Source organism: Sebastes fasciatus, chromosome 20, assembly GCF_043250625.1.
Source record: "Sebastes fasciatus isolate fSebFas1 chromosome 20, fSebFas1.pri, whole genome shotgun sequence".
Classification (NCBI taxonomy): Eukaryota; Metazoa; Chordata; class Actinopteri; order Perciformes; family Sebastidae; genus Sebastes; species Sebastes fasciatus.
The window spans coordinates 19,882,163-19,906,071 of record NC_133814.1 but is presented as its reverse complement, the minus strand read 5'-3'; the positions used below and the strand labels follow the sequence as shown (position 1 = coordinate 19,906,071).

General features: G+C 38.1%; 2 protein-coding genes and 1 long non-coding RNA gene across 3 annotated transcripts; all 3 read left to right on the top strand.

Moving 5' to 3' along the window:
* Positions 1-305: 305 nt before the first annotated feature.
* On the top strand, positions 306-6,056 carry kcng3 (potassium voltage-gated channel, subfamily G, member 3). The gene is made up of 2 exons (XM_074620214.1): positions 306-1,414; positions 3,407-6,056. Exons 1-2 carry the CDS (start codon positions 789-791, stop codon positions 4,050-4,052), a joined length of 1,272 nt encoding a protein of 423 aa, XP_074476315.1. The 5' UTR covers positions 306-788; the 3' UTR covers positions 4,053-6,056.
* Positions 6,057-11,171: 5,115 nt separating this feature from the next.
* On the top strand, positions 11,172-18,499 carry cox7a2l (cytochrome c oxidase subunit 7A2 like). The gene is made up of 3 exons (XM_074619724.1): positions 11,172-11,331; positions 17,390-17,524; positions 18,177-18,499. The coding sequence occupies exons 1-3, from the start codon at positions 11,260-11,262 to the stop codon at positions 18,315-18,317; spliced, it is 348 nt and encodes a 115-aa protein (XP_074475825.1). The 5' UTR covers positions 11,172-11,259; the 3' UTR covers positions 18,318-18,499.
* On the top strand, positions 11,338-16,871 carry LOC141758375 (uncharacterized). The gene is made up of 3 exons (XR_012591866.1): positions 11,338-11,602; positions 13,066-13,837; positions 13,879-16,871. It is a non-coding gene; the product is annotated as an uncharacterized LOC141758375 (long non-coding RNA).
* Positions 18,500-23,909: the final 5,410 nt, after the last annotated feature.

Below are 23,909 nucleotides of genomic sequence, written 5' to 3'. Positions count from 1 at the left end.
ATTATTATTATTATTAGTATCGTTTTTATTATTAGTAGTAGTAGTATTGTTTTGTATTATTGGTAGTAGTATTGATTATGTTTTCATCATTATTATTATTATTTGTAGTATTAGTATTGATATTGTTTTTTATAGTATGTTGAAAAAATATTAAAAAAAAGTTATAGTATACAGTAGTATATTGAAAGAAGTCATGGTATAGTATGTACAAAAAAAGTCATAGTATAGTATGTCGAAAAATAAAAAGTCATAGTATAGTATGTTGAAAAAGAAAAAGTCATAGTAAAGTATGTAGAAAAAAGTAAAAGTAAAAAAAGTCATAGTATAGTATGTAGAAAAGAGTAAAAAAAAAAGTCATAGTATAGTATGTCGAAAAAAGTAAAAAAAAAAAGTCATAGTATAATATGTCAAATGTTTTTAAAAAAGTCATAGAATAGTATGTCGAAAAAAGTAAAATAAAAAAGTCATAGTATAGTATCTCAAAATTTTTTATGCCTCTAGTTTGTGCGTTTCCCTGTATGAGTTTCTCTCTCTCAGTGCGTGCGTCCGTGCGCGCGCGCATGTGACATCATTGATGGGATTGGCTCGCCCTGACTGGAGTGGAGAGTCTCTTTCTACAGGCTGCACAGAGACGAGAGGAGAGGAGAGGAGAGTTTCCATCCCCATCCAGCAGCCACAGGAGCTCAGCGCATCAGAGGACATCTCCACAGGGGGACACCGTGGACACCCACAACAAAGTGTCCAAGTGATGGAAGAAGATAAGTTATAGTTTTACATGTTGACGCAAGATGAAGTTCGGAAAGAGCATCTGCGTACTGAACGTGGGAGGAACCCGGTACGCCTTCACCAGAGACGTGATCAAGGATTTCCCTCTCCGGCGCGTGAGCCGCCTGCATGCCTGCGCGAGCGAGAAAGAGGCTCTAGAACTCTGCGACGACTACGACCGAGACCGGAACGAGTTCTTCTTCGACCGCCACGCGCAGGCGTTCGTCTTCATCATGCTGTACGTGCGCTCCGGTAAACTCCGGTTCGTGCCCGGTGTGTGCGAGCTGTCCTTCTACACTGAGATGCTCTACTGGGGTTTGGAGAGCGTGCACTTGGACACGTGTTGCCAGAAGCGCCTGGACGACAGGATATCCGAGATCGGACTGGATGATCTGTCCGAGGTGGACATCATCTTGGACGAGTCCCGGCAGAGCTCGGTGGTGGAGCCGGTGCACCGGATTGCGCTCACCGGACGCGCCAAATGGATGGAGAAGACGCGCATGACCTTCGAGGAGCCCAACTCGTCGCTTTTGGCGCAGCTTGTGGCGTCTGTGTCTGTGATCTTTGTGCTGGTTTCCATGATTATGCTGTGTGCGAGCACGCTGCCGGATTGGGACACTGCCAAGAGGAATATTGTGGAGGAGCACAAGTAAGTTTGGAGGGTTCTTTCATGAGGATGCTGCTTAAATGTTTAGAAATTCTGACTTTTACGCACCAGATTTTAGAACTTGGTCTAAAATCTGGTGCGTAAAAGTCAGCGACTTCATGCCAGGAGCTCAACATAAAGACAAATAAATAAATAAACACTTGGGAATCTCATACATTCATGTGTTCAAGGCAGCGGTCAAACTCATTGCACACTATTGCGCACAAATTTTGATTAGATGGAAAGATTGCAACCCTCCAACATTTGCACAATGGCTCAGAGATATGTTATATTTTATTAAGTTGGAGAAAATGCGGTATACTATTAAGGGGTCAGCCGACAAGTTTTCATTGATTTGGCAACCTTTCCTTAGTCTTGTTGACTCCTTAGACTCAGATAACTTTTTGGCTGATTAAAGTTTGATGTATGTGTATGTATGTATATGTATGTGTGTATGTATGTGTATGTGTATATATATGTATATGTGTATGTGTGTATAAATGTATGTATATATATATATATATATATATATATATATATATATATATATATATGGATATGGATAGAGGATATGTGTGTATATATTTGACGTTATATTTGTTTATTTATTTTATTTTATTTATTTATTTATATTCATTTTTGTACACTTGTTTTTTTTGAGTGCCCTCTGGGTATTGTCATGGTTGGGTGTGATATCTATCAGTCCAAACATGTTTGTGCAATGGATTGTCAGAGTTGTATTAACAAAATTCAGAAATAAACTCTGTTTAAAAAAAAACAAAAAAACTCATTGCGCACTATCCATTTATACCCAGAAGGTTGATGTATGGATGTCATTTCCCAGCGTTTTTTTTAGCCCCAATATGATATTTCTTTCTACTATTTAAGGGGTAAACAAAATCAACTGTTACTTTAAAGCAATATATTTAAAACCATGATAGAAAACACTCATTAGTTAGATCTATCCTTGTCTTTAGTGGTCAATACAACATTAAACAGTAGGATCCTCACATGTCAGACAAGCTCCCAAGGAAGCCAAATCAATAAACAATCCATATTATCTACAAAAAGTGTTAACACACAGAACACCCTGTCTTCCTCCTGCATGCGCCTCTTCCCCCTCCTCTTCACAATTCATTTGAATATCTTTATTGGCTTGGTTAGTGTACACTGCACAGTACACAAGAAGGACAAACATATCGGGTAAATGACAGATAGGCTTCATAATATTCCAGCGGGTAATGAGTTGAGAGTAGAAGGTGCACTGAGGGATTATCTATTAGGGTAAGCAAACAAAAAGGAATTACAGGAATCACCTTCTGTCTATACTGCTTGATGGTTATTTTGTCTTTTTGGATGCAAGGTGAAAAAGAGCACCTCTCTTTCCACATTATGTTTTTGCACAGCTTGTCCTTTCCAGGAAGCCCGAGGCAGCCTTTCTCTCTATATAAGGCCGGGTTATGTTCACTCAGGCTGGATATAGTTTTGGATCGGCCACAGTGGTTAGGTAATCACTAAAAAGTGTAGTTTATGCTCGGGGTCAACATGATTCCGATTGCCAGAAGATGATGCAATTCCCTCAGTTGCTCTATAATTTGGTTTTGTTGTCTAATTGTGCTGACATAGTTATCCTTAGGCTCTGTGTGCTATTAGCTGGGCCTGATTGCTTCTATGTCGAATACAAGCACCACCTCACTCTAATTCAGTTTGATTGCCTTTGCTGTGCTAATCAATGGGGGGTAATCATGCTTGTGTCTCTCTTTGAGGGGTTTTAATCCCTCCCTCTTCTGTCCTTACTGTATATCGTTCCTTCTGTCTTTGTTTACTCGTGTCAACCCTGAATTGCGTCAGATGTCCTCCTTGTTTCCCATAATTCACATCACCCCCTTTGCTTCCTTCTTCTTCACATTAGTCAAACAGTGTCTCATATCATCCGTATCTCTCTGTCATTTCCTGTTTACGGCTCATTTTTCTCCTCTGCTCTCCCCTCTGTAGGATAGTGGAGACAGTGTGTATCGGCTGGTTCACTGCAGAGTGCATGATGCGCTTTCTGGTGGCCAGAAGCAAGTGGGAGTTCCTCCGCCGGCCGCTGAACATCATCGACGTGATCGCCATCACCCCTTACTACATCACCATGGCGTTGGCCCGGGCGGGGATGCCGGGCGCCGGGCTCGGGGTCGCCGGGGTCATACTGCGGGTGCTGAGGATGTTGCGAGTGTTCTGGCTCATGAAGCTGGCCAGGCACTTCCTGGGCCTGCAGACGCTGGGGATGACGCTCACGCGCTGCTACCGGGAGATGGTCATGCTGATGGTGTTTGTCTTCGTCGCCATGGCGATATACAGCGCTCTGGCCCAGCTGCTGGAGTACGGCTTGGACTTGGGAGTGAAGAACCCGGATTACGCCAGCATCCCGGCGGCCGCCTGGTGGGTCATCATCTCCATGACTACAGTGGGGTACGGGGACGTGTACCCCGTGACAGTTGGGGGACGGGTGCTCGGGGGGATGTGCGTAGTGAGCGGCATTGTTCTCTTGGCGCTGCCCATCACGTTCATCTACCACAGTTTTGTACAGTGCTACCATGAACTCAAACTCCGCTCGGCCAGATACGCACGCAGCCTGTCAGTGGAGATGCTGAAGTGAACATTTATACCAAAACATCTTTGGTCCTGCCTCAACAAACCAGTGGACCCGCTGATCCCCCTGTGATCAACTTTGTGCCTCGTTTCCTGCCTGAGCTGCACCTGATTTTATTTGGCCTGTCTAGTTCCTGCCTGTTGTGTTGATGATCTCCAATCATCGTCTTCAACCAGCATGCTCTGCTCCCCGTCTCCTTAACAACACCACTTGGACAGAAGAACAGGAATAAATAATTGAACACACACACAGGCGCAGTTAATCCAGTTGCTGGTGCACGGCTTGGACTTGGGAGCAAAGAACCCGGATTACAACAGCATCCCAACGGACGCCTGGTGGGTCATCATCTCCATGACTACAGTGGGGTACGGGGATGTTTACCCTGTGACAATTGGGGGACGGGTGCTCGGGCGGATGTGTGTAGTGAGCAGCATTGTTCTCTTGGCGCTGCCCATCACGTTCATCTACCACAGTTTTGTACAATGCTACCATGAACTCAAACTCAGCTCGGCCAGTTACGCACGCAGCCTGTCAGTGGAGATAGTGCAATGAACATTTATACAACACATCAGCGAGAAACTCAACAAACCCGCTGATCCCCTTGTGATCAATTTGGTGCCTCGTTTCCTGCCTGAGCTGCACCTGATTTTATGTCCTGTTGCGTTGATGATCTCCAATCATCGTCTTCAACCAGCATGCTCTGCTCCCCGCCTCCTTAACAACACCACTTGGACAGAAGGAACAGGAATAAATAATCCAGTTTTGACGGCGGCTGCTGTTTACACTGTATTCCCATGGCTACAACATTTGTAGAGACGACTGCTTTTTTTCCTCTACGATGCATCCAGTGCTGTGTGTTTGTTTGTCTGGCTTTTCACTTTGTCTAAGCTTTGCACCCAGATGGCACAAGTTACACAAGATCGATGTGTGACCTACATGCTTTCTGTCAAACCTGTGAAATATAGAAGTGAAGTGGGGATGCACAAGGGGTGCACAGAGGGCTTAGTGTGAAGGAGTGGTTTTAAGCCAGGGAAAATGAAATATGGAGACGGGTCAGCGGACTATAAGGTGGCAGACAAATAAAGGTGTGACGGATATGACAGCGCAGATGGAGCGTGAAATGGTGGATAAAAGATTCTGGGACGAGAGATGACAGAATGTGGAGCAAACCGTGAGCACAAAGAATGAATAGAAGGAGGCGAGAGTGCTTGTTTTCTCCATTTGCGAGTGAATGCGAGGCATTTTGTGTTTCTGTGTCTCCAAGGCAACCCTCCATCCTCCAACATGTCAATCATAATGGTTGATTTTTGTGTGCACACAAATATAGGCCACATCCACGCACACAACTCCTGGCTGGCACGCAGCCTTAGTGCGATTAGATGGGAAAAATACATCACAGGATTCGTTGAAATTTCCGGGAAAAAAAGAAAAACGAGTGGAAAAAAACTCTGACATTCATGATTCAGACATGTTTGCACTGCCCGTCGTTTGCCAAGATGATATGATTTGTGGAAGAGACACATGATCCAAAACAAACAAGTCAACACCTCTCCCACACAACAGTCTTTCTCTGCATCTCCTCTCCTCTTCCTCCTGTTGCAATCAACTGTCCTCGCTTTACACACACATGCACACATCAAGCTCTTCTGTTGCAAAAATAAAAAAATGAATGAGTCTTAATTATCCGTCGGTCCTTGAATTTAAAGTTTAGATTTGTTATTTCCTCATCAACTTTGCAGCCTTGTATGAGTTTAGTACGTATTGTAGACAGTACACATCTCACTATCGTTGTTGTGTTATCAATGTGCTTTTTAAGTAGTCATAAAAATTAGAGAATATTTTACCACCTTGCCTACAACGCGTACTTTCCCAACATAGCTCATAGCCCAGTGGGTTTTGGCCAGGCCTGAATGAAACCATCAATCAAAAACCTTTTCATCAGTCGACTATGAACTTATAATTAATGTGATTAATGTATGAGCTTTTATAATAAAATGTCTCTGAGCAAAATGTCTGTGAATGTGTAATTGCTTATTACAAATCAGACTGTACCATAAAAATGGTGAAATTGAAGAGTTATCAGACTCCATCATCTGCTTCCACTTATTCCTAGACGAGACACCTCAGGCAAAAACATCATTTTTTCAGGCACTGATCAATTTTGAGATTTTGTGCTATTTTGCGTCTTCTTTCTTTCTTCCAGTGGAAAGAAAACATGAACAATACACATTTAGGTGTTTATTTTACTACTTTGTCTATTTGCGTCTGTAGATTTTTCCTAAATTCCCCAAAAGTTAATTGCATATGGTGATATCTATTAGTTAGTAGCATTAGTAGAAGTATATTTCTACCCTATCCCCCTGCAGTGTCTTGCAAAATGTATGGAATTTTACAGTCCATATTTTAAAGTTTTTTCTCACTCTGAGTAAGAAATCTCTACTTCAGTAAAACTTACATACACCAAACTTTCAATTTTCACTCCTATCTATATTCTGAAGGTTTTTACTGAGGGGTTTGTTCATATATCATTCATAGCCTGATTTATACAACATTTTATTCCTAGAAACGTGGTGAAAATAGATTTTTGTTTATGAATGTTGACAGTATTTTCTGATTTATGGACTGATGAAAAAAAATATCCCAAATCCCCTCTGTAAAAACCTTTGACTCTAATATGTCAACAAAATGAAACAAGAATTCTGAACCTGGCTTTATTCAATGTTCAGATTTCTGTTGTAGAAATGTATGTAAATTAGCGCATATTTAAACATAACATTTCAGAAAATGTGTAGTACAAAAAATAATTATCTTAATGTCAGTAATCAACTGGGGAAGTTTCACAGTGATATCTATTACTTAAAATTCTTTACCCTATTCCTCTGCAGTGTCTTGCAAAATATATGGATTTTTACAGTACATAACTTTAAAGGTTTTTCTCAATCTGAGTCAGAAATCTCCACTTCAGTAGCACTAAACTTTACACTAAACTTTCCAGTTTCATTCCCATCTATATTCTGAAGGTTTTTACAGAGGGGGTTGTTCATATATCATTCATAGCCTGATTTATAGAACATGTAATTCCTAAAAACTTGGCGAAAATTGATTTTTTTATGGCCGTTGACTTGATTTATGGAATGATAAAAAGAGATATCTGAAAATCCCCTCTGTTAAAACCTTTTACTCTAATATTACATCAACATAATTGCCTTAATGCATTTGTATTGTCCCCCCTTATATAACTTTCTTCTGAACTAGTTAAAGCCACACAGTATGACATCGAGAGGTGATAAATGGATGAGGCCTTTTTGGCAGATGGAGCTTGATAATTCAACAGTTTTGACATCCTACACCTCTGGGCCTCCTGCAGGCGGTGGAACATAGCATTCAATGTGAGGAACACCTGAGCCCGTTGGCGAGGACATTCGGTGCACTCAACAGATTCACGCTGGGGTGAACATCATGCCACGGTCTAGTTCACAAAGTACTGTTGTAAGAGCCAAACGGCTGCTGCTCCATTCTCAGGGGCTCAGACTTTTTAATGCATGTTGCACATCTGTCAATGAGCTCTTAAGGCTTGTGTTTCAGCTCATTCAGTATTATATGCACCTACAGTAAATTAAAAAAAAATAGATACATGGGTGACAAATTTAAGGAAAAACTAACTAAAATGTCTGTTAGTTTGTCACCCCCTCTCTATGTATGAATGTTGTTGTTGTAAACCATAGACTGTATATAAAGATGGACGACATGACAGCTCCCCAAAAGTGACGCCAAAACATCTGGATTGCCCCCTGGTGGCTGGCTGCAGTATAGATCATAAACCCCGCCTCATCCATGTTAGCGGATGGGACTTGAACCAAACTAAAAAGTCAAAGTACACGTCATATACATTTTTCCCAGAGATGGTTTCTGTCATTTCAGGTAGTTCTTATCACGCTGATGTATGTTCAAGTGTTCATTTTTCTGATAAGTTTGGTTTTAATTAGTTATTTGATGCTATAAAAAGGGGCTGAGACGTCATGATTGAAAAAGTCAGGGGATCACCAGAGTCAGTAGGATTCATCCGGGGACCATGAATATTTGTACCAAAATTTCATGGCAATCCAACAGATGTTGAGATATTTCAGCTGGGACCAAAGTGGTCCCAGCTGAAATATGACGGTCCAGATGGTCACTTAGTCTCCGGGGACGTTCTGGATTTACATTTGAAAAACCTTTTCTTAAAAAGCTCTTTTTATGTAACACAGTACAAAACATGCAGTGAATACAAGTGAACTCAGCCTGGGGGAGGGAGGCAGAGAAAATCACATGTGGACAAAGATGCTCACAACACACAGTATGTTTTCATATTCCTGTCATGAATGAGAAAATAGCATCACTTATACGCTCGCATAATAGAATTTTAAAAAGCAGGTAAGTGGTTTGACGTGAACATTTTAATTCATGCAGGTCAAGTAGGATTCAGACTGACTAAAAAGTAAAAATGCATTAGTGTTTTCAGTTTCAAGTAATGCATTTACAAGGGTGTAACTTCCACTGGGGATGGAGAAAATCCTGTTTTGTTTTTAATCACGCTGCTCTAATCTTCTGATCGATGGACCTTTTTGAGGAAAGAAGGGAAGACCGGCAGAAAATATTCAGGGCTGAAAAAATATGCCTACTTTCCTCTGTATATTTTTCAGGAAAACAATCCCTGAAATATTTTAATTTACACCTGACAATGTGGGATTATACTGTAATAATCTCCAATGGTGCGAGAGTTAACATTCAAAGATAAGGCAGTAAATAATGCTCCTTTTCAACATTATTATGATCATTTATCCATCATTATCTTAAGTATTAGGTCTCTATAATGTTAAGTTCATTAATTAAACTTTATATTTTTTTGGGTTGAAGAACCCATGACTTCATTGCATCCCCCCACTTCTGAAACCCAAACCTACATCCTTGAAATTTAACTATTTCCTATGATGGATCCACAAAGCCAAAACACATAAATCACAGCAGAAAGTACAGTTACTAGAAGTACGCTACTCAAACTTTTACTTATGTAAAAGCAACAATACTAACGTGTAAAAATACTCAGTTACAAGTTAAAGTTCTGCATTAATATAGTCTACTTAAAGTACCAAAAGTACTTATTATGCAGAATGGCCCATTTCACAATCACATATATTGTATACTGTTTTATAATTAGTGATGCATTCATGTGTAGGCTACATTACTTTAATGTTGCAGCTGGTAGGCCTAAACGTGGGGCTAATTTAATTACTTTATATAGTCTACTGCTGGGTAACTTAATCTGTAATGATATATCATGATGTATTAGTTGATTTATATTTTGTATTAATAATCTAAATCTGAAGTAACGTTAGTAACTAAAGCTGTCAAATAAATGTAGTGGAGTACAAATTAGGCTACAAAAAAGAAGTTTATTCAAGTGTGCTATTAGTATACTTCTTTTAAACTTAAAATAAGAGAGTATACTTTCAGTTTAATTTTTACGTACTTATCAGAGATATACTTAACAAAATTATACTTAAGAATACTTGACTTATACTGAAAAGTATACAGAAAAGTATATTTGGCTAAGTACTATAAGTTCACTTAAGAAAACATATAAGTATACTTGCATCAAAAACCATTAAACTAGTAGTTTACTGAGAGTATACTGTTAAGTGTACTTTCATAAACTAAAAAAATGGGCTACAAGTATATAACTAGTAGTTATACAAGTTCACTTGTAGTATGTAAACTAGTTGTACTCAAAGTTTACAACGCTTACATTTAAAGTATACTTAAAAGTAAACTTTTATACTAAGAAGTGGGCCAATTTAGTCCCTAGAAGTATTGAAGTAGTGCACTTACAAGTATACTACTAGTACATTGATATTAGTATACTTATTACATACAGTATACTTGGGGGATGTACTTAAAGTATACTTAAGTTTACTTCATAAAATAAACTTGAAGTATACTTCTATTTTGCAAGGGTTATTTGCCTCCAAAATGTAGAAGTTTAAGTAGCATAAAATAGATAGATAGATAGTAACTTTATTGATCCCGAAAGAAATTCAAGTTTCCAGCATCACAGTACCATAGTGCAAAACATGTTAATAAAAAGGCAGTAAAAAAGTTAGTAGTGCAAAGTACAAAAAAATATACCAGATATAAAAATACAAAGAGATGAAGAAAACTGTTAAAACGGAATAAAGTGCAGAGTAACAGCTGTGATACACGACTATTAAAAAAGTGAATATAGTGCAGAAGAGACTGTTAAAAGTGAATATAGTGCAGAAGAGACTGTTAAAATGAGTAAAGTGCAGAAGAGACTGTTAAAAATGAGTATAGTGCAGAAGAGACTGTTAAAAGTGAATATAGTGCAGAAGAGACTGTTAAAATGAGTAAAGTGCAGAAGAGACTGTTAAAAATGAGTATAGTGCAGAAGAGACTGTTAAAAATGAGTATAGTGCAGAAGAGACTGTTAAAAAGTGAATATAGTGCAGAAGAGACTGTTAAAAATGAGTATAGTGCAGAAGAGACTGTTAAAAGTGAATATAGTGCAGAAGAGACTGTTAAAAGTGAGTATAGTGCAGAAGAGACTGTTAAAAGTGAATATAGTGCAGAAGAGACTGTTAAAAGTGAGTATAGTGCAGAAGAGACTGTTAAAAATGAGTATAGTGCAGAAGAGACTGTTAAAAGTGAATATAGTGCAGAAGAGACTGTTAAAAATGAGTATAGTGCAGAAGAGACTGTTAAAATGAGTATAGTGCAGAAGAGACTGTTAAAATGAATATAGTGCAGAAGAGACTGTTAAAATGAGTATAGTGCAGAAGAGACTGTTAAAAGTGAATATAGTGCAGAAGAGACATAGTGCAGGGTAACTCCAGTAGCTTAGTCTATGAAAGTGCACTGTGTGCATTATTTTCTGAATAAATTATCATTATTATCCAACTAAATGGAAACACTCAAGCAAAGTACAAGTACCTCAAACTGTGCTTGAGTACAGTACTTGAGTTAATGTACTTAGTTACATGTTTTACATCCCTTTAGTGTTGCACAACTCCACCTCCAGCAGGCCATTAGAATTTTAAACAGGCAGCGTCGAGGCAGCTGACTACTGACGTCACTTCCCTCGATGGTTTCAGCAGGAAGACCCTTGCCCGGCTGATTTTGTTGTGAAGACACCTTGTTTTCGTCCTTCAGCAGGAAAATGTACTACAAGTTCAGCGGTTTCACCCAGAAACTGACGGGATCTGGTCCCGCGGCCGCCTACAGCCCTCAGGTGAGACGGAGCGCGGCGTGGAGGTGACAGAGCGAGTCTTTAACCGGGGAGATGACCTTCATTATATCACTGTGTTAGTGGATCAGTACTGCGACGGTAGAGAACATATACACACTTTAACATATCTAAACATCTACAGGGCAGTTAGATAAACATACAACACGTATATTAACTCGCACACGTGGTGGGATTTGGTGACCAGCTGCATAAAGTCATCTGTAGTTTCTTTTAATTAAGTAATCTAGAAATCTTTGAGACACACAATCAAGAGGTGATGTCCTTTCTTTCTTTGAAAGTATACTTTAAATGTGTGAGTATACAACTAGTTTACATACTACAAGTGAATTTATAGGTATACTGTTAGTTTACTAGTTTTATAAGCAAATAACCCTTGCAAAAAAGAAGTATACTTAAAGTTTATTTTATGAAGTAAACTTTAGGTATATTCCCAAGTATACTGTATGTAATAAGTATACTAATATCAATGTACTAGTAGTATACTTGTAAGTGTACTACTTCAATACTTCTAGGGACTAAATTGGTCCACTTTTTAGTTTATAAAAGTATACTTTAAATGTAAGAGTAGTAAACTTTGAGTGTACAACTAGTTTACATACTACAAGTGAACTTATACAGTAGGTATACTGTTAGTTTACTAGTTAAGGCAAATAACCCTTGCAAAAAAGAAGTATAATTAAAGTTTATTTTAAGTATACTTTAAGTATATTCCCAAGTATACTGTATGTAATAAGTATTCTAATATCAATGTACTAGTAGTATACTTGTAAATGTACTATAAAAGTATACTTTTAAGTATACTTTGAGTATACAACTAGTTTACATACTGTGAATTTATAGGTATACTGTTAGTTTACTAGTTATCTGAACACCTGAACCAGCTGTGTGTCGCATAAAGTCACCTTTAGTTTTCTTATTAAGTAATCTAGAAATCTTTGAGACACACAATAAAAGAGGCAATGTCCTTTCTTTCTTTGAAAGTATACTTTAAATGTAAGAGTAGGGTTTCCATTTAATGCTATTTAAACTTCTACATTTTGGAGGCAAATAACCCTTGCAAAAAAGAAGTATACTTAAAGTTTATTTTATGAAGTAAACTTAAGTATACTTTAAGTATATTCCCAAGTATACTGTATGTAATAAGTATACTAATATCAATGTACTAGTAGTATATTTGTAAGTGCACTACTTCAATACTTCTAAGGACTAAATTGGCCCACTTTTTAGTTTTTAAAAATATACTTTTAAGTAAATGTAAGAGTAGTAAACTTTGAGTATACAACTAGTTTACTTACGTAAGTGAACTTATAGGTATACTGTTAGTTTACTAGTTATATACTTGTAGCCCATTTTCTTTGGTTTATGAAAGAACACTTTAAAGTATACTCTCAGTAAACTACTAGTTTAATAGTTTTTAATGCAAGTTTACTAAGTTTTCTTAAGTGAACTTATAGTACTTAGCCAAATATACTTTTTTTCAGTTGGTGTGATTCTCCTTGACGTGTTTTATCTGCTGAAAAATAACGGTTATTAACGGTAGTTTCCAGTCTTAGTACACGGTAGTTCTTCACTTGAACCAGCTGTGTGTCGCATAAAGTCACCTGTAGTTGTTTTATTAAGTAATCTAGAAATCTTTGAGACACACAATAAAGAACCAATGTCCTTTCTTTCTTTGAAAATGTAATTCCCCTTTTTTTCATCACTACCTTATCGCAGAACCTTTATTTAACCATTATTTTGAAAGGTTATGGGGTTCATGTGACTTTACAGCCAATTGTGAAAATCAATAGCCAGATGTGACCTTCATTATCACCGCTCCAGCCTCCTTGTTGTTTCTCTATGATATTGGATTATAGGCTGCCTTCAAGCTGTCCTGCGTCTCAGTATGGAAGTCACTTATTCAAGAAAAAAATAGCCTGTAACATTAATATTGTCTTTGGTGGAATGTTACTAAAATACTTAACTAAAGTCCAATATGCTGTATTTGTATTTTACTCTAGTATTTCCCTTTCATGCTACTTTATACTTGCACTCCACTGCATTACACCAGGGAAAAAATATATTTTTTACTACACTACATTTATTTCTAAGGCTGCAACTAACGTTACAACGTTCTTCACCTGAACCAGCTGTGTGTCGCATAAAGTCATCTGTAGTAATCTAACGTTGGAAATCTTTCAGACACACAATAAAAGAGGCAATGTCCTTTCTTTCTTTGAAAGTATACTTTAAATGTAAGAGTAGGGTTTCCATTTTATGCTACTTAAACTTCTACATTTTGGAGGCAAATAACCCTTGCAAAAAAAGAAGTATACTTAAAGTTTATTTTATGAAGTAAACTTAAGTATACTTTAAATATATTCCCAAGTACACTGTATGTAATAAGTATACTAATATCAATGTACTAGTAGTATACTTGTAAGTGTACTACTTCAATACTTCTAGGGACTAAATTGGCCCACTTTTTAGTTTAAATGTAAATGTAAGAGTAGTAAACTTTGAGTATACAACTAGTTTACATACTACAAGTGAACTTATAGGTATACTGTTAGTTTACTAGTTATATACTTGTAGCCCATTCTTTAGTTTATGAAAGAACACTGTACAGTATACTCTCAGTAAACTATTAGTTTACTAGTTTTTAATGCAAGTATACTTATAAGTATACTTAAGTACACTTAGGTTTTCTTAAGTGAACTTATAGTACTTAGCCAAATATACTTTTCTGTATACGTTTCAGTATAAGCCAAGTATACTTAAGTGTAATTTTTGAGTATATCTCTGATAAGTACATAAAAATTAAACTGAAAGTATACTCTCTTATTTTAAGTTTAAAAGAAGTATACTAATAGCACACTTGAATAAACTTCTTTTTTTAGCCTAATTTGTACTCCACTACATTTATTTGACAGCTTTAGTTACTAACGTTACTTCAGATTTAGATTATTAATACAAAATATAAATCAACTAATACATCATGATATATCATTACAGGTTAAGCTACCCAGCAGTAGGCTATATAAAGTAATTAAATTAGCCCCACATTTAGGCCTACCAGCTGCAACATTAAAGTAATGTAGCTTACACATGAATGCATCACTAATTATAAAACAGTATATGTGATTACAAGTTAAAGTTCTGTATTAAAGTTGTACTTAGCCAAGGTAAAAGTATTAGCATCAAAATATATTCTATTTAAAGTACCAAAAGTACTCATTATGCAGAAGCTTTATTTAACCTTTTATTTTGAAAGGTTATGGGGGATCCGGCTTTCATGTGACTTTACAGCCAATTGTGAAAATCAATGGCCTCTCCGAGCATCTGCCAGATGTGACCTTTATTATCACCCCTCCTGCCTCCTTGTTCTTCTATGATAGTGGATTATAGGCTGCCTTCAAGCTCTCCTGTGTCTCAGTATGGAAGTCACTTATTCAAGAAACAAATAGCCTGCAACATTAATAATGTCTTAGGTGGAATGTAACTAAAGTAGTTAACTAAAGTCCAAGAAACTGCATTTGTATGTTACTCTAGTATTTCCCTTTCATGCTACTTTATAATTGCACTCCACTGCATTTCACCGGAGAAAACTATTTTTTTTTTACTACACTACATTTATTTCTAAGGCTGCAACTAACAAATATTTTTATTTTCTTGAATAATCGATTAGTCATTTGTTCTATAAAATGTCAGAAAACTGTGAGAAAAAATCTCTTCTAGATATCAGAGATGACCAACGAACCTTCCTATGTCTTACAGTGAGGAGTGTGATAGCCGTCTTGAGTAATAAATCGAACGGGACTGTCGTAATCGGCTCCCCATTGACCAGCTACATTGTTAAAATGGTGCTTAATCTCCTGCTGATAATGTAATTGCAAGGCTCATGTAAATCCCTCAATGCATCTGATGCCCCAAAGGGAAGAGAAGCAGGCTGTCTGAACAGCCCATAGGTGTGAGATGAAGTCTAATAAACTTATCAGATGAATAACATATATATAACATAATTTAGCTGCTTTGACCAGAACAGATTTGTGTCAACAACAATACTTCTATTCAACCACAAGTGAAGCAGGCCGCTGTTTATAGTGTGTGGATAACCAGACAATTGCATCTATAGTCTCTTACTGCAACACAGTCATTTTTTGCCAATTGAGCATTCATCTTAGTAAGGATGGGGTTCGATAAAATTTTTTCTAATCTGAATCCAGTTCTTAATCCCTTATTAAATCTTTTTAGGTAGTTTGTTTGGTGGGGAATGATGACATCTTAATAGTTTGTTGTGACTTTTGTATCTGGAACATTTTAAGTTAAAGTGGTTTTCCATTTTTATTTTCAGAGGCCTGTAGTTAGGGCTGCACAATTAATCAAATATTAATTGCGATCACAATTTTGGCTTCCCACAATTAAAAGATCACGATCGTCTGCCATCTTGACATTTAAAATTCGTGCTCCGTTCAAAGAAAAGCTGCATATCAAGTCAAGCGCTTCCTAAACAGACAGCCAGCCACCTAAACCTAATTGCTGATCCCTGATATAGTAGAGTAATAGAAAATCTCACCTTTACCAGCAGTTGTTGACGCAGCACTATGACAACTGCAGCGTTTCCCACTTAATTATCACCGTTAAAGCTGGTCATGTGACCTCAACTCATCTTGCCCGGGTCTCCTCACACAAAGGCAGGTATAGAAAGGATGTTAGTTTGTAAAGGTTAAAAAAAAAATTTACAACAACATTCACACTTGGAGTCACACCTTCAGACAATGTAGAATTTCCAGTCTGCCTTACCTGTATGTGTTTAGATAAAGGTGAAGGGACCCCCACCATACAAGGCAGCGTTTTTGTTCTTCTCCTTTGCATTTTCGCTATTTATTATCCCTCAGCATCTTGCACAGCGTAGCACATGTCCCTCTGTAATAACAACAGGTGAGGCTACAACTACTCAAAGGGAATTATGTCTGTATTTCTGGTTTAATGCACAAAGATGATTCCCTGCTGTTAACATTTTTAGTTAGGCTTCCTCTTAAATGGCATTTAAAAATAATCTGCTTTCAGTGCCTCTGCGTTTTCATATGTCAGATTTCATTTTCCCCGTCTCCCAGTCATTTTCAGACCCAAGGTGGGTGCTATGGAGGACAGAACCTTCCAAAATCATAAATAAATAAGTAAATATATAAATGACTCGATAAATGAATAAATATGTCATTGATAAAAATGTGACTTAAATTTATATTTCTGTTTTAATTTGCTTCTTTATTTATTTATCTTTGTATTAATTATCTTATTTATTTACTCTCGTTTAATTTTCCCTTTTATTTATTTACGTATTTATTTAATATTTTTTTTAAATGAATTAACTAATTTGCATAATGAGGCAGAAATGTGTAAAGAAATGTATAAAGAAAAAAATACAGAAATAAATAAAGGGTGAAATGCAGAGGGAAAAACGTGCAGAAATAAATAATTACTGCATAAATACATAAATAAACACATACAATCAAAATAAACATTAAATAAATAAAAATAAATCCAAAAAATAAATAAATTAATAAATAAATGCTTAAATAAATAAATTGATTAAAAATTTATAAAAAATAAATACATAAATAATGAAAAGGGGAAAATGAAACAGAAGTGTAAATAGGTAGGGGAATTAATACAGCCCCGAAAGCCCCCTCCCACCCAACCCTCACCCACTGCCGATGCAAAAAGGATAAAGGACAAAAAAAAAAGGAAGAAGAAAAAGAAAGAAATGAAAATATAAAAATAAAATAAATAAAGTACACATTCACACTGTAAATAAATATAGGATAAATCCCAAACTACACATAAAATAGGCTGATAAATCACGGTTAGTGGTCATTTCTGTTTACATAATTCAAACTTTATGATGTCATACAATTTAGCTGATGGAGAGAAATACATCTCCATAAACGTCCATAAATCTGCTCAGAAATTATAGGAAGAAAGGTGCTTTCATGCATGTGTGATAATGACGTTGAATAGAAAAGTGCATTATTGTGACCAGTTGGTTATTTGTGTTTAGGGGCTGAAGCCGAGTGTGCCAGCAGAGGCCCCAACCATGATCTTCGCCACACCCACCAAGGTGGTGTCAGAGGCCGGGTCCACGGTGGAGTACATGGGAGCAAACAGGGTCCCTGACCTCCAGAGGCTATTCCAGGTAAAAAGACTGAAATAGTTGTGACAAGAAGATCATTTATTTCCACCTGACACTGATACAGTCTTCACCGTGAATCCGTTTTTGTTAATTCAAAGAAGTCCTCAGAATAAAAGTTCATGAGCCGTTAAAGTGGTCAGTCAAAGCACTGAAGATTTTTTTAGCCTCAGGCGATGACTGATATTTATTTCCCTCCGTTTCTTAATGACCTCCTTCAGTATTCATCACACGAGAGGCATGGAGGGAAATAACTATGAAGTTGGGCAGAGCAATCACTCAAACAAATGGAAATCACAGTAATGACTGCTGCGATTTTCAAATTGCAAGGGAATTTTTTTGTTAAAGTGAAGGACACGTGAACCAGAAGTCTGTGTAGAAACTGTGGCCTTCCAGGGCAAATTAAATAATGGAGAAAACTTTTTCTTTCTTCTTCTTCTTATTAAACTTACAATTAAAAAGTCATTTTAATTGTTCCAATATTTTTTCATTCTGACAATGGTTATGTAGAAAAAGGACACTGCACACACACAGCATCGGGGAAACATGCAGAAATGGTTTGAAACTGGGTGTTATGAAGGACAGGAAAAAGATAAATGGTGTTCTGACCCAAATAATTCATTAACTCTCCCCCCTCCTGTTTCATCTCCCCCCCCAGACGTCGGACGGTGTCCCCATTCATTTGAAGCGTGGCGTCCCCGACAAGCTACTGTACCGCACCACCATGGCTCTCACTGTGGGAGGCGCTCTCTACTGTCTGGTGGCTCTTTACTTCGCAGCCCAGCCCAACAATAAGTGACCAACAACGCAACCCAGGATCTCCATCTAACACCTCATTCATCGACCTGACATTCCCGGCCTCCATCTGCCCTCGCCATGCCACCTCTTGGGACTCAAACACAACATCACGCTCAATAATAAAAATGTCTGTCTTCTTTGTAAAACAAATGTCTAAGTTAATAAATTTTAAGGGGAAACAAAGGTGCTTCTTGTTTCCTGTTTGTCTTCAACATTACATCTCCACTGAAATAGCACTCAGAGGTGTTGCCGATAAACAGACAGATGCACATCACGTATGAAACTGTCTATAGGGTAAAGAGCCAAAATAGAAGCGGAGATGTAAAGATAGTTTTCTACGCCAGGCGTGTGGTAGTGCAGTGATGAGCATGTGTGTGTGTGAGAGAGAGAGCATGATGGAGACACCCCGTCTGGAACATAGCTGCTGCTCACTTGGCTTGAGTACGGTCTCATACAGTATTTATACGTGTGGGCTCTGGTGTGATGTCAGATGCTTCTCGCCGAGTTCGTTTCAGACAGACATGTTGGCAGCCCCACATCAAGCTGCTGAAACACTGATGATGATGTCAGGCTCTGCGTTTTCTCTCTTGCCTCTGTTTTTTTTTTCTACTGCGACTTTATTTTTAATAATATTTTCATACATGAACATAATACTTGTGGAGGAAAAGGGTCTTTCAATGAAATGTGTTACAACTTAAAGGCACATATACAGTGTAGTTTACTGTTAAAGGTGCTTTATACGATATTCAGAGCATTAATATAGCAGTTAACTGTTTGCTATATAAAGATATAGAGTGCTACAGGAATGAGTCCTAAAACCCAGAAATGAGTTAGCATTTTAGCACTTGCGGTTCTTTCGTCTAGAGGTCAATGGGTTTGTAGTTAGATGCCTGAAACAACGTCTGTGGTTAACACAAGCTTAAGAGAATTTAAACGTTTTGTTCTACGATATAAAATATGACGTAGAACTCGGTAAGCAGTTTATCCCATCATATAAAACCATGCCTGACCATTAGCTCATAGGAAACTAGCAGGGCAATACCAATGTCTGGATTTTAGTTCCCAAAAACTTTTAACATTTCCAAAGAATGAGTTTGAGGACTAATTTATTAATTATTTTTTTAAAAAGTGTGAAATTATTAGCATCAAAATATACTTAAAGTACTCATTATGCAGAAAATAAATCATCCTCAGACGTCTCCAGGTCTTACTCTCTCTCTGTTAATGTAGTTTTCTACTCTATTATATATTTGTTTTTTGTTTTTAGTCTTATATGCATCAATTAATATATCGACCAAATTAGATATTCAGTCTCGGAGCCTGGAGATATCTGAAGAAGTCTTTTTTTTCAAGGTTATATTCGCCTCAAAGCCTTTATCACCAGTTATTATGCTGTAAGCCGTTACATCTTGATGTACTCGATGTACTCACGGAGAGATCTACCACTCGTAATAATCAAGTAGCTCAAAGCATGAACATGCTGCATGGTGCACACATGTGCAGTGCTGTCATTATGACAGGAGTTTCATCAGCTCTGTAGACACCCTCGAAGTAAGAACATTAAACTCATTAAACACAAATCCTTTCTGGAGAACAAAGCTAACACAACAAATGTGTCTCTGTCCAAATGCTTTCTAACTGCAGTGTAGGAGGGAATAAGAAGTCTTTAGTTGTATGCATAGATTTAAAAAATAAAACTGAAGATGTGGCACATTAATTTGTCTCCCTTTGTCATGGCATCAATACTCCACACCCTGAGCAAAACGTTATGCTGGATAATTGATGATGGCACTCATTCAAAGAATAATTTGACCTTCTGTGGGGAAATAATGAGTATAAATAAAGGCAGAAGAGTGTCTTTAAAACATTTCTACAAAGCAAGGATGAAGGAGAGAGTATAGGTGCATTACATCCTAGTTTACTGGCTACACATACTGTAGGTGTTGAGTTCCTCACTATCTTGAACAGCACTAATCTGCCAGGTGACCGGAGCAAGACTACTCTTTAACACTTGGCCTATCAAGCTCTACATTCAACGTGCGAGGCTCTATTCACTCCAAACTGAAAACATGTGCCGTGCCTTGTTGAAGAATTAACATTAGAAGAATAACAGTTCTACATATTCACAAAGGGGTGGACCTTGACTCATTCATTGCTTATTCCACAACATTCACAAACCATGTTTTCCCTTTTAATGTCATTGATTGTTACTATGGAAACATGGCATGAAACTCAGACACTATGGTGGCTAATTTTTAGAGTTAATCACCCAGTCTTTATTTTTGTGCCACTGTCTAGCTGGCATTAGACACGTGTAAAAGCGAGACTCTGAAGACCCTTCTAACACAACGCTGCTTCCCAACTGTGTTTGGCTTTTGATCCTTTAAACTGAGGCAATCATTACTGGTGACCCTCTTGTCACAGCTTGCACGTGTCTATGAATTACAAGCACTGCAACACAAGAAGAGATGGTTTAATTTATACAGTTGTTAGAGGTGCAGGTATCTAGTATTTCACAATAATATATATATAGATATATATAGATATCTATATATACAGACGTAGGCAAAATTGTTGGTACTCTTCCGTTAAAGAAAGAAAACCCCACAATGGTCACTGAAATAACTTGAAACTGACAAAAGTAATAATAAATAAAAATTTACTGAAAATTAACTAATGAAAATCAGCTGTTGCTTTTGAATTGTGGTTCAACAGAATCATTTTAAAAAACAAACTGATGAAACTGGCCTAGACAAAAATGATGGTAGCCCTAGAAAAGATTGAAAATAATTTGACCATAGGGACATGTTAAACTAAGGTGTGTCCTGTAATTAGCATCACAGGTATCTTCAAACTTGTAATCAGTCAGTCTGCCTATTTAAAGGGTGAAAAGTAGTCACTGTGCTGTTTGGCATCATGGTGTGTACCACACTGAACATGGACCACAGAAAGCTAAGGAGAGAGTTGTCTCAGGAGATTAGAAAGAACATTATAGACCTTCATGTTAAAGGTAAAGGCTATAAGACCATCTCCAAGCAGCTTGATGTTCCTGTGACTACAGCTGCACATATTATTCAGAAGTTTAAGGTCCATGAGACTGTAGCCAACCTCCCTGGACGTGGCCGCAAGAGGAAAATTGATGACAAATTGAAGAGACGGATAATACGAATGGTAACCAAAGAGCCCAGAACAACTTCCAAAGAGATTAGAGGTGAACTCCAAGGTCAAGGTACATCAGTGTCAGATCACACCATCAGTCGCTGTTTGAGCCAAAGTGGACTTAATGGAAGACGACCGAGGAGGACACCACTGTTGAAAGCAAATCATAAAAAAGCGAGACTGGAATTTGCCAAAATGCATATTGACAAGCCACAAAGCTTCTGGGAGAATGTCCTTTGGACAGATGAGACAAAACTGGAGCTTTTTGGCAAGTCACATCAGCTCTATGTTCACAGACGAAGAGATGAAGCATACAAAGAAAAGAACACTGTACCTAATGTGAAACATGGAGGAGGCTCGGTTATGTTCTGGGGCTGCTTTGTTGCATCTGGCACAGGGTGTCTTGAATCTGTGCAGGGTACAATGAAATCTCAAGACTATCAAGGCATTCTGGAGCGAAATGTGCTGCCCAGTGTCAGAAAGCTTGGTCTCCGTCGCAGGTCATGGGTCCTCCAACAGGATAATGACCCAAAACACAGCTAAAAACACCCAAGAATGGCTAAGAACAAAACATTGGACTGTTCTGAAGTGGCCTTCTATGAGCCCTGATCTAAATCCTATTGAACATCTGTGGAAGGAGCTGAAACATGCAATCGGAGAAGGCACCCTTCAAACCTGAGACAGCTAGAGCAGTTTGCTCAAGAGGAGTGGGCCAACATACCTGTCGACAGGTGCAGAAGTCTCATTGAGAGTTACAGAAATCGCGTGTTTGCAGTGATTGCCTCAAAAGGTTGTGCAACAAAATATTAAGTTAAGAGTACCATCATTTTTGTCCAGGCCAGTTTCATTAGTTTGTTTTTTAAAATGATTCTGTTGAACCAAAATTCAAAAGCAATGTCTCATTTTCATTAGTTAATTTTCAATACATTTTTATTTATTATTACTTTTCTCAGTTTCAAGTTATTTCAGTGACCTTTGTGGGTTTTTCTTTCTTTAACGGAAGAGTACCAACAATTTTGCCTACGTCTGTATATATGGCTGAGGAGAGCGACTCAACCATGGCAGTCCGAGCCAGATGGCAGTAGGCTACCCGGTCCGTGATGTTGTTCCAATATTAAATTCACTTCTGAGAATTTCTGAGGCGAAAAATCAACTGTGTGGATTTTGAATATTGGCAGTTTTTACAAAAACTGATTGACGTTTTCGGAGTTCAGAAGCTCCACAAACTGGCGCGACTGTCAGCCAACCGACAGGCCGGCAGACCGACATTTCCATTCCGAGCGTGGCAAATCTCCGAGCAAATCTCTTTATCCTTAAGGTTTATTTTACCAACGATTTGTCACAGCCGACAGCGTTAGATGCCGACGCTTAAGGCACCCTTTAGGACCGGTATGAGAAGCACCGGACTTTCCATTAACTATAATGTAAACCAATCCACATCAATATAAACGCTCAGGGAAAGTGCGCTGGGAGGGTGGAAACGTTTAAGAGCGAAAAGACACACACTGGGAAGGTAGGTGGATGGGTCCAACAAACACAAGGCTTTCATCCAGGAGACCGCTGTTCGTGTTCCGTGCGTCACGTTACAATCAGCTGTTCGTTCATGTCCCGCGTTCACAAGGTTCAGTTTCATTTTCACTGTACAAACGTAGTGGTTTTAAGGCCAACCATGTTGTTTTTTCCTAAACCTAACTATATTGGTTTTATTTCCTGAAACTAAGCACGTCTTTTTGGGTTTACTGCAACCGAAAAGAGTGACGCCGAGGGGTCTGAAAAGGTGTCGAGTTGGGATGAGAACGCGTTGGTGTACAAAACCTGTCTTTGTACTGTTGTTTTAACAAGGGATCCCCTACTCATTTGCTCCTTTTACATCTGATTCTCATTTATTTAGTCATTATCCTCCCACTGACATTAACTTGTCATGAGATGCACCCAATATCTTGTTTTGATAATAAACCTCGTACCTGCTTTTCATCAAGGAACCCTTCAGCATCCCCTTAATGTCTCCCCCCTCCCTCATGCGTCATGACAGCCCACTTGAGCATCCCTCGATCACAATGGATGCTTTTGTTGTTGCTCTTAGACCTGACAGGAGAGACCCGAGAGCTCTGCAATAACATGTTTACCACTCAATAACACAGCACTGAAACTGTTAATGAAGCACGCACCAGGGGGGGGGGGGAACACAGGAAACTGGGGGAAAGGAGAGCAAAACACAGGAAGCAAGTTGGGTGTGAGGAGGGGGAGGAGGAGAGTGTGAAGGGAAGGTTGTTATGTGGAGGATGGGTGTGATTTATTGGGAGAAAATTGAAAATGTAATCCCTTTACAGCTACTCACAGCCTCCTCAGCAGAACCAGATTAGTACACGAGGAAACCGATAACATCTTGTCCATCCTGTTACACCTTCCAGCTCTAATCCCTTCTTGTAATAAC